At 41.2% G+C, this 13088-nt stretch overlaps 1 protein-coding gene across 1 annotated transcript in view; it reads right to left on the bottom strand.

Moving 5' to 3' along the window:
• TECPR2 (tectonin beta-propeller repeat containing 2) overlaps positions 1 to 13088 on the bottom strand; it is a 127834-nt gene that overhangs the window by 93956 nt on the left and 20790 nt on the right. Inside the window, exons 3-7 of the mRNA XM_077463702.1 lie at positions 8599 to 8727; positions 5450 to 5581; positions 5179 to 5336; positions 2220 to 2532; positions 1642 to 1771 (exon numbers count right to left, since the gene is read on the bottom strand). Of these exons, the coding sequence (XP_077319828.1) occupies positions 1642 to 1771; positions 2220 to 2532; positions 5179 to 5336; positions 5450 to 5581; positions 8599 to 8727 (862 nt within the window). The remainder of the gene's footprint in view (positions 1 to 1641; positions 1772 to 2219; positions 2533 to 5178; positions 5337 to 5449; positions 5582 to 8598; positions 8728 to 13088) is intronic.

Here is a 13088-nt window from a genome sequence, read left to right as displayed (position 1 = left end):
TGTGCACACAAAAGGCATCTGTGTTTACAAGTGCCAGCAGGGATCAGGAGTGGAGGGTGAGAGCCAGAGGTGGCAGAATGTAGTTCCGCCTTGTTCCAGCTGCAAAACTGAGTGGAAGGGCCTCATGACAGGGCCTGAAGGGCCAGATTCGGCATGTGGGCCTGTGTTTAGCATGTGTTTTCAACAATTGCCTGCTTCTACCCTTGTAACAGTTTGTGGCAGACCATTATCCGATCCATCATGACTGTGCTCCTGTGTACAAAGTGACCCCCATAAAAAAAAAAAAAAAAAATACATGTTTAATAGGTTTGGCGAGAAGGAACTACACAGAGCCCTGACCTCAATCCTACTGGACAACTGTGGAAACACCAGGGGGGTGCATCCATGAAAGCCTGTGCTTGCAGAAGTAGAGTTCAAGCTAGTGGCCAAGTGCACTTTCTGCAGAGGACAGCACAGGATTAGAAGATATTGCAGTGAAAGATACTTAAAAGAACAAAATTGACTACCTCTGGGTATCATATTTATTATTTTAGCGTTGAGTTCTTTAAACTACTTGCTGATTGCTGTACGTATATATACACCCTGTCAGCAAGTGGGTATACCAAGATCATGGCTACAGCTTCTTTAAAGCCGACGTTTGGCTGTCCAGTAAAAGTGATCAATTTCAAGTTGGAGAAGGTACCAGCCTCCCTGTTCTTCCGGGAAGCAAGGGACCAAGGTAAACACCTAGAATCTCTAAACAGAGGAGAATGACGAGCATCTATTCCCCCCCCCCCCCCCATCTCCTCTGTGTCAAATGAACCAAGAAGCCACAAAAGTATTTACTTACTTCTGGTTTCCGAGTGGTCATTTCCTAGCTTGATTAGCAGCTTTGGTGGACAATAGAGGCATTGGGGGTCTAACAGAGCCCTGATGTCTTTCTAGAAAATCTGTCACTGCCCATAGCCATCGCATAGGGGGCTTGTTAGCACTCTTGTGATGAAATAACTTCATCAATTAATTGCCATTGTTTTTCTTAAAAGCAGTAGTAAAGTCCACTTTGTTATTTTTACCTACAGGTAAACCTATAATCAGGCTTACCTGTAGGTAAAATGTATATAACCTAAACGTGCACAGTTTAGGAGATATTCACCCTGTATGCAGCCTCTGACATCAGGGGTGCATGAGCTCTGAAGGTCTGGCATACCGTGCTGGACCTTCAGAGCTTCTTGCCAGAATGGAGGGCTCCCGCACGCATGTGTGTCCCACATCAGTTCGGCTTCAACCACTTACAGCGCTGGAGCCCACAAACCTGGAAGAAAAGCCCGGGGGGGGGGGGGGGGGGTATTGGGGGGTTGAGATGTCAACCCTCTTATCAGTGACTGCCCTCCACTGGAAGGGCTTTGTTCTAACATAAGAATTTTCGAATGTGTTATGATGTAATTGTCTTACAGGTGTTTTTCCTTTTCCATTGATTCTGCATTGGTTTACTACAGCTTTAAAATAAACTGAAATTAATTACAGACTATATACACACACACACACACACGTATATATATTAAATATATATCACATTGCATTCAAAACAAGCTCAAATCATGTGCGGAGCTCTCATAATCAAATATTACGGACATGAGAGTAAAATAAAATGCACCTACGTACCAGAAACAGCCCCCTCCGGCATGTCAGATATTCTAATGATCTCTCGGTCCCCTTTCAGGAGGAAGATTTCATTGTTTACACACGAGACAGAAACAATATCGCCAGCGCTTTCCAGACCTCCGATGACAGCCTTAAATGAGGATTATGAGAAGAATGAGGAGCGCTTATATCAAAGTTTCTTGTAGCCAAGTGTCGATAACTTTTTTTTTTCCCCTCATCTCAATACCATAGGGGGGGGGGGGGGTTCTTATTAAGTTTACAGAGGTCCCCTGAGAAGGGATGTCAAGTCAGCCTGAAATAACACTGCACAGGACAACACTAGATTTCTGGCAGGATCAGCAGCTTTTTTTTTTGGACAGCTGTAACTAGACACTTTCAATGGCATATTTAAGAGACCAGGGTTGAGGAAGAAGAAGAATCTTGATTCTAGGGTTTACATAGACTTTAGACGTAGACTTTAAATACAAGTAAAAAAATCATATTATTTGACAATTGCAGTTCTGCAATTAGGTCCATTTAACTGGGGTCCCAATCCACACAGTTCATTCCATTCATCTCCAAGCATACTAAGTTGATACCTGATTGATAGTGTCGATGATGTAGATGCTGTACTCGTCCCAGCTCAGAGCCCATCCTTCATGCAGAAAACACGACACGAGGCCCAGGTGCTTCTCACAGAGTTTATAGCTGTCCTGGTTCGTCGTCTCCGCCCGAGGATACAGCTCAAAGGATACCAGTCCATGAGATAAAATGTCCTTTAATATAAAGGTAGACTGAACGGATCCTTGGACATCAGCCTTCCAGAGTCGGAGCCCTGGTCTTGCAGCAAATAATGTTAGGTCGCTTTGTTTGCAGAGCCCAGGTAAGAAACAGGCTCCATATCGGCCATTTCTTAAAATAAATAAATAAAACAATCACCAGATTTAAAAAAACAACAAAAAAACAAACAAAAAACATCCCCATCAGGAGAACACAGTGATTATTGCTAATGGCTAGAACAGCTGCCAGCGATCATTTAAAATCTGGCGGGCTGGTTGTACATTCAGCTTGCCAATACATGGTAAAAATCTCGGCCGGTTCCTGCTGAACTAGCCGAGATTCGAACAGTCATCTATACCTAGTACATGTTTACATGCCTTGAAAAAATTGGGGTGTAAAAAGAAATAAAATAAAAAACAAAGCTATATGCAGCAGTGTGCAAGAGGCCTACTGAGTATGTAGCTTCTTCATCTTTTGACCCTTGACTATTTTCCAGTTTAAGCCAGTGCCATGGCTGTTCCCCCGGGTTTACCGTTTCAAGGTGGTTTCTTTCTCCATCCCATGAAGCCAACCCTTGTATGCAGGGAATAAAGCTGTGTCTCCCCTACAGTGTGTGCATCAACAGAAACACACAGCCCAGTAGTGTAAGATGGCAAGGCACTCCCCTGCTCGTCCATTCTAACAGACCCCAGATCGCACTGGCCACTGTTAGGCAACGCGCAACTTTGACAGTGCACCAAGCACTGTCACAACACTTTCCTGACCATACGCCTCCATATCTGCAACAGAAGCTTACTATAATAACTTGAGGCTATTCAGTACTATACCAAACATTCTCTGCCACCTTTAAAAAAAATAAAAAGACCTCAGACTGGCCTGGGAGATGCAATATTTGTTGGCCGGACAGATGCTCACCACTATACTCTGCCAATCTTGGGTGTTGAGTGTGCTTGCAGTGCTCTTGAAGGTGTGTCTGTTCTCTTTTTTGGAGGGGGGTTTCCTTCCCTCTTAGAGACCTTTCACACTGCCAGTGCCCAGGCATCGGCGGTAAAGCGATGCTAGTATTAACGGGCGCTTTACCGTCATTTTTGCTGTGCTTTTTGGGCACTAGCTAGGCGCATTTAACCCCTGCTAGTGGCTGAATAAAGGTTTAAAAGCGCCCGCAAAGCACCGCTGCCCATTGAATTTCAATGGCCAGCGGTGTTTTAGGAGCATTGTATACATCACTCCTAAAGTGACTCAAAGAAGCTTCTTGAAGGACTTTTTTTTGTACGTCCTGCCAGCGCACCGCTCCAGTGTCAAAGTACTCGGGCTTTCACACTGGGATTGCAGGTGTGGCTTTTTTCAGGCACTATTTTTAGCGCTAAAGCACCTGAAAAACGCCTCCAGTGTGAAAGGGATCTTAGCCCTTACCTGGGCTGCCATCTGGGGACCCATTGCATTTCTTCCCTATTCCTGTGAAAAGGTATTGACCCCCCGCTGCACCTGAGGAAGCGGAACTTTGCAATCTGGGAAACGCGTTAAGCTACACCCCTCCCCATCAAAACGGCTATAAGAGAGTTTATGAAAGGTTTTTTTATGGGGATACCCATTATGCACCAACTTTGGTTCTGTTTGAACAGGCGATTGTGCAGGAGTTGTTTTGGGGTTCTTTTATTATTGCTAAAAAAATGTACTGATAAAAGGTTTAAAAAAAAAAAAAAAAAATGTTAAAAGACAAATTTGCAGCAGAGATATGTGAACCGGCTCCATAGAGAGCCGGTCAAAAACTCCTGCTATTGCAAATTGGATGCGGGAGAACCCGCATCCAATTCACAATAGTGTCAACTCAGCCTTAGAGTCAAACTTTTCGGTTTACAGTCCACTGTTAACTCCTTCTTGTGAAGACTGGAAGTCCAGGGAAGCAGCACAGAGAGCAGGAGACTGCAGCAGTAAAAGTTGTATACTACAAGTGCTGGAGTAAGAATTTAACAAATAGTTTACTGGGGAATGTTTATTTTATTGTGCTCAAGGTGTTAAACTAGATACAATACTGAGGGTTTAATACTTCTTTATAATTTACCAGTAAAATCATATTTAATGTATCACCTTGTCTTGGGTTTCATAAACCTCAGTCATTCAGTATAGCAAGAGTGACAAAGCCCTGCAGTCTCCTACATCATCTGCTGCTTGCCAGACAATAAGCAGAGAGATGCTCAATCAGTTCATTAAGCAGGGTGGAGCTAGGAAGGTTATACAAGAACTTGCAGATCTTCAGCAGTCTTGGGTCACAATCCCAGCCATGCAGTATGGCAGAGGTAAGGCTGACTATCATACACAGAGTGAATTTCTTTCCTGCAACCTGTGGTTTGGCTCAAATTCCCCCATCAACAGTGTTGATGAGGGAAATCACTCCTACCAGGGGAAGCCAGTGATTGTTGCCAGCAGCCACTAGTGATAATTCCAGGTAAAACCTGGCATACCGGTTGTACCCAAGTTGCTCTAGGTACATTCGGCCTGCTCATGCAAGGTTTGAGTCTTGGTTGGTTTCTGCTGAACCAACCAAGATCCAAACCGTGTATGGCCTGCCTTAGAGTATCACAGAGCAACTAGAGAGACTTGCAATTAATTTAGCAAGTACAGAAAGATCACTTTTTTTTTTAAAGTTGTGCCTCCAGTTCGAGTGATGTGCAACAGATCACGAAGGAAAGAGTATTGAAGGAAGGCTCCTCATGGAAAAAAAAAAAAAATTCCAAATCCTATACAAAGTTGATTTACTGAATGGGGAGAACTACTTACGATTTTCTAGGCTGGTTTCCCACTTGCTTAACAGACTTCTCCTCTGTATTGAAGAGCAAACATCTCTGAGTGGTGGACACAAGCAAGATTTTCTGGCTGTAATCTAGTTGAACTATTGAAGACAGCTCCTCCAGTATAAGACTGGGGTTACAAGAGCCCTGGGGAAAAAAATAAAATAAAAGTTGTTTACAGGAATAAAAAAAAAAAAAAAAAAAAAAAAAAAAAGGGAGAAGCCATGATGTCTGTTTCTTTGAAAAGCGTGAGAGCACACCTTATCAAAGTCCAGATCAGACTGAATGATCTTCCCTCGATTATCTCCAGAGAACAATTTCATCCCATTGGGGCTCCAGGCGAGGGCGGTGATGCTGCTTTTGTGAATGCCAAGTACATCAAACCTCCGTAACTGCAATGCAAAAAAACAGTAAATCAGCGTTGTGACATACTATTGCCAAAAGCTGCAGCAATTCCAGGAGCTTGGTAGCTAACAGACCTCACAAAAAAAAAAAAAAAAAAAAAAAAAGCAAGAAGGCAGAGGTGTGCATTCTGATCATGTGACTGCTGTGTTTGGCTTTCACGTGATAGAAAAGCTCCCGATCGCAAGTATGCATCAGGAGCTTCCCATTAGAGGCTAGTTGTGCTGGGAGTGCGATTTCAGCGCAGTAAACGGCTTACAAATAGACGCATACATGCGGCTGCTCTGCGTCAAAACCCACCAGCCGAGAGCTTGCATATATGCACCAGATCAGAGGGAAGAGGTTTAAGCACTATCAACAGCGTATTTAAATTACTTACCGAGTAAGGAGCAGCTATCTTTTAATCTGTGCCTATGTTCCAGCTTAAAAGAGAAGAAGTATGGGAATCTTAATTTTTTTTTAAAATCATACTTACCTAGGTGGATGCAGCATCTATCCCCTGCCAGCTCTAATACTGAGAACCGAGCAATCAACCACCACCATCACTTGTAAACTGCAAGTGCTGGGGTAAGGGAAAAAAAAAAAAGGAAGAAGGGGGAGGAGGATAGCAATAAGAGATATATACATTTAACTATCTATATGTATTTCAAAGCTCTGATATGTATATGCTTCCTGGGGAATCAGGGGCCACTCCCCCTGAACCCCACTATTGACCAAACAGGCTGCCCATTGGAACTATGGCAAAGTATTGCTTGCTAACAAATCTGTAAAAAAAAAAGTCCCTCAGACCCCCTCAAACTTTAGCCTTGCCAATCCCTTAAAACGTAACACCTAAACTGCCATGTTAAAGTGGTAGTAAACCTCAGGTATTCAATATGAACAAAGCATAACCCTCTTAAGTGTGTACTTGTCTCAATCCAGAGCACTAAGTGTAATTTCTGTCCACGGTCTTGTTCTTCTGCTATAAGCATGAGTCACAACAGATTGCCAGCCTGCGCTTTATTACTGTGAGCTGTGTGAAGGGGGTGTGTCTCTTCCCTCCAATCAGCTCTCCTCACTGATATAACTTCCGTTCTCCACCCCCTGCTTTTTAAAGCGAAGAGATCATGTGTAAATTCTGCACTTTGAATGGATGCAGGGGAAAGACTGTTGTACATTTTATTTAGGAGATTTTGTTTCATCTATCACCTGAGGCCAAATCACTTGGGTGTATTGAGTAGCAGTGGTGTAGTGAGTAGCACTCTCAACTAGCAGTAAAAAGGGTCACTGGTTCGGATCCCAACCACGACACTACCTGCCTGGAGTTTGCATGTTCTCCCTGTGCCTGCGTGGGTTTCCTCCAGGTACTCCAGTTTAGAGGTCGACCGATATATCGGCCAGCCGATATTTGCTGCTTTTTAATTAATCGTCATCGGCGGATTGTGCTGATAAAAAGCCGATTTAGAACTACAGGGGGACTTTGAAATAACTTCTGTAATAGAAGTCAATGTAAATTGCCTGAGTCGTCATAGAAACGTCTTTCCTCCTCTCTGGGCAGGCTGCCAAGAAAAGAACAGAAAGATACAATGTTTACACTTGAATGAATGAAGTCATCTCTGTGTGTAGAAGTTCTCAGTTTAACCATTTAAAGACTAAATCTTTTCTGACAATTGTTGCTTAAAAGTAAAAATCCTGTATTTTCTGCCAGAAAATCACTTAGACCCCCCCCAAAAATTATATATATTTTTTTAGCAGAGATCCTAGGGAATAAAATAGCGGTTGTTGCAATATTTTATGTCACACGGCATTTGCACAGAGGTCTTTCAAATGCATTTTTTTGGGAAAAAAAATACACTATTTAAAAAATAAAAATAAAATAAAAACAGTAAAGTTAGCCCATTTTTTTTTTTTCGTCCAAAAGTTTTGACTACCTGTTTTTATTTAATATATAGTTTTTTTTTTATCTAAATCATACATACAAGTAAACTGATTGGAGGTTTGTTTTTTTAATAAATGTTTAAATGTAAGAAATTTTCTGTATCACTTATGAAGGCTGCTTTCACACTGGAGCGGGCAGGCGTTGATGGTAAAACGCAAGTTTTAGCGGCTCTTTACCATCATTTTACCGGCGCTATTTGGCTGCTAGTGGGGCACATATAACCCAGCTAGCGGCCAAGGAAGAGGTTAAATGCGCCCATGAAGCACTGCTGCCAAATGGCATTGCATGCGCTTCGGCAGTGGTGCCCATTCATATCAAAGGGGAGGAGTGGTGGAGGAGCGGTATACACCACTCCAAACGTGCTGCTTGCAGGACTTTTTTTTTTTTAAGATCCTGCCAGCGCATCGCCTCAGTGTGAAAGCACTCGGTCTTTCACACAGACTGCAGGGGAGCCATTTTGCAGGCACTTTACAGGTGCTATTTTTAGCCCAAAAGCGCCTGAAAAACGCCCCAGTGGGAAAGGTGTGTTAGATCAAGGGGGATTAAAAAAAAAAATAATAAATAAGAAAAAAAATAAATAAAATAAAATCGGCCTAACATATCGGCCCAAAAAAAAAAAAAAAATCGGCATCATATAATCGGCCATCGGTCGCCATGATTTCTAAATATCGGCATCGGCCAGAGAAAAACCCATATCGGTCGACCTCTACTCCGGTTTCCTCCTACACTCCAAAGACAGGCTGGTAGGTTAATTGGCTTCTGTCTAAAATTGGCCCTAGTATATGAATGGGGACCTTGGATTGTGGGCTGCACGAGGGTAGGGACTGATGTGAGTGTGCAATATACACGGATAGGGACAAATGTAGACACTCACTCAGGTTGAACTGGTGTCTTTATTCAACCTTACCAAGTATGTAACTTCACTGGGTTTAACATTCAACTGCATCCCAATGCTAGTGGCCATAGCGTCACAGCACAATGAAGCAGTGCCTTCAGCTCTGAGGCTGCAGTGCACTTTAAAAATAAATAAATAAGATAGATAGATAGATAGATAGACACACACACACCAGTATATGCTGCACCACTGACCTGCTTATTTCTGCCAGGTAGAGGGGACACCAGCTGGAAAATTGCCACCCTGCCAGACACTGTGCCAACTGCGACCAGATCATCGAAGCAGCTGAGGAGTTTAATGACCGATATGGATTCTGTTTTACCCTGAAATAAAAAGATATCCAGATCTAGATGTATATATGCAAAATGACAGGGGGGGGGGGGGGGGGGGACATGCTGATCCAGGGTAGAATGGAAGTGATACATAAGAGAAAAGCATCAGGAGCTCTGAACCTGGGAAAAATCAATACGTAAACTTTACAGCAGACCTTGCCTTACAATGCAGAAGCGACAAAAATCGCATGACAGTATGGTTTTATGCCCAAAAGATACATTTACACTTAACTTCCCTGCATCTTTTGCATCACTGTGTATGACATCCCCATCCTTTCAGGAAGATTCCTGGGGAATGCAGAGCAGGTGAAACCTCATGAGAAGATACCCAATTTCTATGTGAGATGGAAGGCTGTGGAAGGCTGTGCAAGTTATTTCAACTGACTTTTTGCTTTACATGTACCATTTGAACATACTATCTGCAAATGATTTTACCTGGGAAGGTGCTGTTGGAATCCAACTGCAGTACACAACGCAATAACCAACACGAGTAGGTGCATTGTATGATGGTATACCAGGAAGCACATCAAGGTTATTTTTTTTTATTTTTACACTTTCCCTTTAAAAAAAAAAAATTTTGATCACTTTTATTCCTATTACAAGAAATGTAAACATTCCTTGTAATAGGAATGATGTGTGATCGGTCTGCTTTCTGGAGAGATGTGGGATCTACAAGACCCCACATCTCTCCTCCGGGCTGGAAAGCATCAGATCAAAATAAACAAATGATCTGAAGCTTTCTAGCTGAGGTCTCGGCTTTGGTTACTTATGCCGCCCTGGCCTCCGAGAGTCAGAGATTGCTGGGAACCATCTGTCCCTTGGAAATTTCTATGGCTAACTTCTGCCAGCGGCGGATTCTTTGTCTGGGTCGCCGATTGTGCGGGCGACCCGGAGAAATAAGCACTGGAGGGCAGCGGATTCTCGCTGCCTGTAAGAATGATCAAGTGGCTCAACAGCTGCTATGATTGTTCTTACAGTGAAGGGAATCGCCGACAGAAAAAAAAAAACAATATAATGATAGCTGCATGCATCAGATATCACAGCTGAAAGACCAGGACATCATATGATGGCAATTGGTTAAAGTGGAACTTGACTCTCCCAATCAACATTTTTAATCCTCGTGCTGCTAGCATTAGTAAAGATAGGAAAGTATATAATATTTACATGTGTGTTTTAAACTTGATATTTTAAATTTTTTCAGTTACTTCCCGATTCCTTGCCTAGGCAAATGTCATACATTCCAGGAGTCTTCAGGAGGAGAGGAGAGGAGGAGAGGAGAGGAGGGGGATTTCCTCAGCCAAGCACACCCTCCTGCATGCATGCTTGAGTCAAGGGCAGATCGATACCAGGAAGTAAAGGTTACATGAATCATCTGCCCTTACTAAAGAGATGGCCACAGCCAGAAATGCGTTCTTCAAAGTGATTTCTCAAAAAATGTAATTAAAAAATAAAGAAAAAAAGAGAGCACAGAAACATAGATGGATGGGGGAGTTTGCGTTGAATATTAAAATGAGTGTTTTTGGTTTGTAAAAAAAAAAAAAAAAAAAAAAAAAAAAAAAAAAAAAGCATATCCCTCAATTTTGTGTACTTGTCTCAATACAGAGCACTAAGTGTCATTTCTGTCTGCTGCCTCGTTCCTCTGTTATCAGCACAAATCACTTCAGACTGGGAATGTAGCCATCCGATTTGATGCCAAACTTCCACAGGAGCTCAGGGGGCCATCTTAACAAGGAACAAAGCCTATCCCTTTATAGTGGGTACTTGTCTTAATCTAGAGCACCAAGTGTCATTTCTGTCGGCTGCTTCCTTCCTCTGCCATCATGAGTCAATTCTGACAAGTTTTCCCAACACCAAGAATAAAATGGTGACAGAGAAGGGACCTCCAGCTGATTGACAGTCTCAGCTGTACTCTGTGAAAGGGGGTGTGTCTCTTCCCTCCAATCAGCTCTCAGAGCTCATCTCACCGAGCTGCAGTGTAACTCCAACTCTCTATCCCCTTTTTTTCTAAACACTCAGACAAGTATATAATTTCAGTACTCGGATGTAAAGAAGAGAAGGCTGCAGATAAGCAGATACAACTTATGTAGGAGGATTGGTTTCATCGCTATGTATCACCTGAGGCCAGTCACTTTGCTGGGTATATGGGATGGTTTACAAAAACACTTCACTGCCTAGTGGCTATCAAACCCTGAATATACAAACAGGAGCCGAATTACATAGCGATTTGCATTGCAAGGCATTTCCTTACCATTTAAACTATTGTAAAATGTTTCACTTCCTTAAGGTTTAGGGAATATCCCCACCCATACAGCAAATCATAAGTTTAGTATTTTTATATTTCCTGACCACAAGGAGTGCATTCTTTTTTTATTTTTTTGCTCAATATATATTTAGATCAATTCACTTGTGTGCCCTGTAATAATGTACACGTCCTACCCCAACGCACATTAATATAAGGGTATACTGTATTGTGCTTCGTGGCCATTTATTTTGGCACCCTGATGGAGATATACAGAGCACCACAGTACATATGCCTTATAGTGCACCATAATTCACATGTGAACTTTGCATTGTAAAAAAGGAAGCTGGTTTAAAACAAATGTAATTGGCACCTCAACTATGTGAATAGGCCCTAAATTACCTGTCTTTTATGTTTCCTACTTTGCTGTATCATTCTGGTCGCTCACTTTTTTCAAATGTAATCTATAGAATAGAGCTGAAACAACGAATTGATTAATCGCCAACTAAATAGATTATAAAATTAATCGATTACCATTTTCATAATCGATTAATCAGCCAGTAACATAATGGGGTTAAACTAAAAATGAGCCCTTTATTAGGTACCAAGAGAGCAAATAAACGCTACTGTAAATATTACTTTCAAAGTCCTACAGAAGGAAAAAAATAAATAAATAAATAAATAAAAAGGAAAAAAAAAAAAAGATATGAACCCCTTACAGTAGTTTTTTTTTTAACCCCCATATGTTACTAAACGTTTTATACCCCCCCCTTTTTTTTTTTTAAACACAAAACAGTGCTTTTTTGGTTCAATATACTTAAATGGAGAAGCTGCAGAAAAGCATGTAATGCGTTTTTGCAGCAATTTGTGTTTTTTTAATCTGCCCAACAAAATAAATTAAAATAAAATAAATGTAAAAACGCAAATCGCAGCAAAATCACGTGCGCATAAAAACTGAACCCACAGCAAAAAGCACTGTAGAAACAGATGAAAAGCAAACGGCATAGGTGTGCACCGAGCCTTATGCTGGCCACATGGATCAATTTTCAGATGAGAATGTTCAGACGAAAAATCTTTGTACGTTCGACAAATGAAAGAATGTTTGAAATTTTCACTTGTTTAACATTCTGGTTTTTAAAATGAATGTAATTTCTTAACGAAAACCACATGCACTGTCTGAAAATTCCTTTGACTAGGAAGTTTCCTATTATTTCCAAATTTTCTCATCACTGTGGTTGAAAATGAACGTCGATTTAACACCACTAACGATATTTACCAGATTCACCCTTTAATAGTATATACAGTATCTCTCTTCTGTCTGTTATTCTCAGACTGGATTCGAGATTTTGCTCCCTAACCATATAGTTATTTACATTTACCACTGCATAGAGATATTTAAGAATAAATTGGCCTTTTTTTAAACCTTTATATATTAACCAAATTATACACCACACTTTTTATTAAGGTTATTAACTGATTAATCGGAAAAAAAAAAAAAAACTAATAAAACTGATCGATTATGGAAAAAAGAGAATATATATATATATATATATATATATATATATATATATATATATATATATATATTCTATTACATTACTCCACTGTTGATTTGCCCATAGAAAATCGAGGAGGGGGGGGGGGGGGATTATTCTAGAATATACAGTGAGGAAAATTATTTGATCCCCTACAGATTTTGTAAGTTTGCCCATTTACAAAGAAATGAAGGGTCTATGATTTTTTTTTTTCTAAGGGGCATTTTAAAATGACAGGAACAGAATATCAACCAAAAATCCAGAAAAAACACAATACAAATGTTAAAAACGTAGTTGCCGTTCAGTGAATAAAAATAAGTATTTCATCCCCAAGCAAAACATGACTTAGTACTTGGTGGAGAAACCCTTGTTGGCAAACACAGAGGTCAGACGTAGTTGGTGACCAGGTTTGCACCTATCTCAGGAGGGATTTTGGTCCACTCTTTACAGATCTCCTCTGAATCCATAAAAAGGGAGAATTTCAGCCTGAGCTTGTTTGGCTCCTATGGGTGCAATTCGTTTTGCACTCCTGTGACCCGTTTTCAGTAGAGCGCAGACCAGTCCAGGCACCCCGTCAT

Source organism: Lithobates pipiens, unplaced genomic scaffold (assembly GCF_037356315.1).
Source record: "Lithobates pipiens isolate NorthernLeopardFrog02 unplaced genomic scaffold, aLitPip1_a1.2 Scaffold_30, whole genome shotgun sequence".
Classification (NCBI taxonomy): domain Eukaryota; kingdom Metazoa; phylum Chordata; class Amphibia; order Anura; family Ranidae; genus Lithobates; species Lithobates pipiens.
The sequence above is the reverse complement of the archived record's forward strand: the minus strand, read 5'-3'. Positions and strand labels throughout refer to the sequence as shown.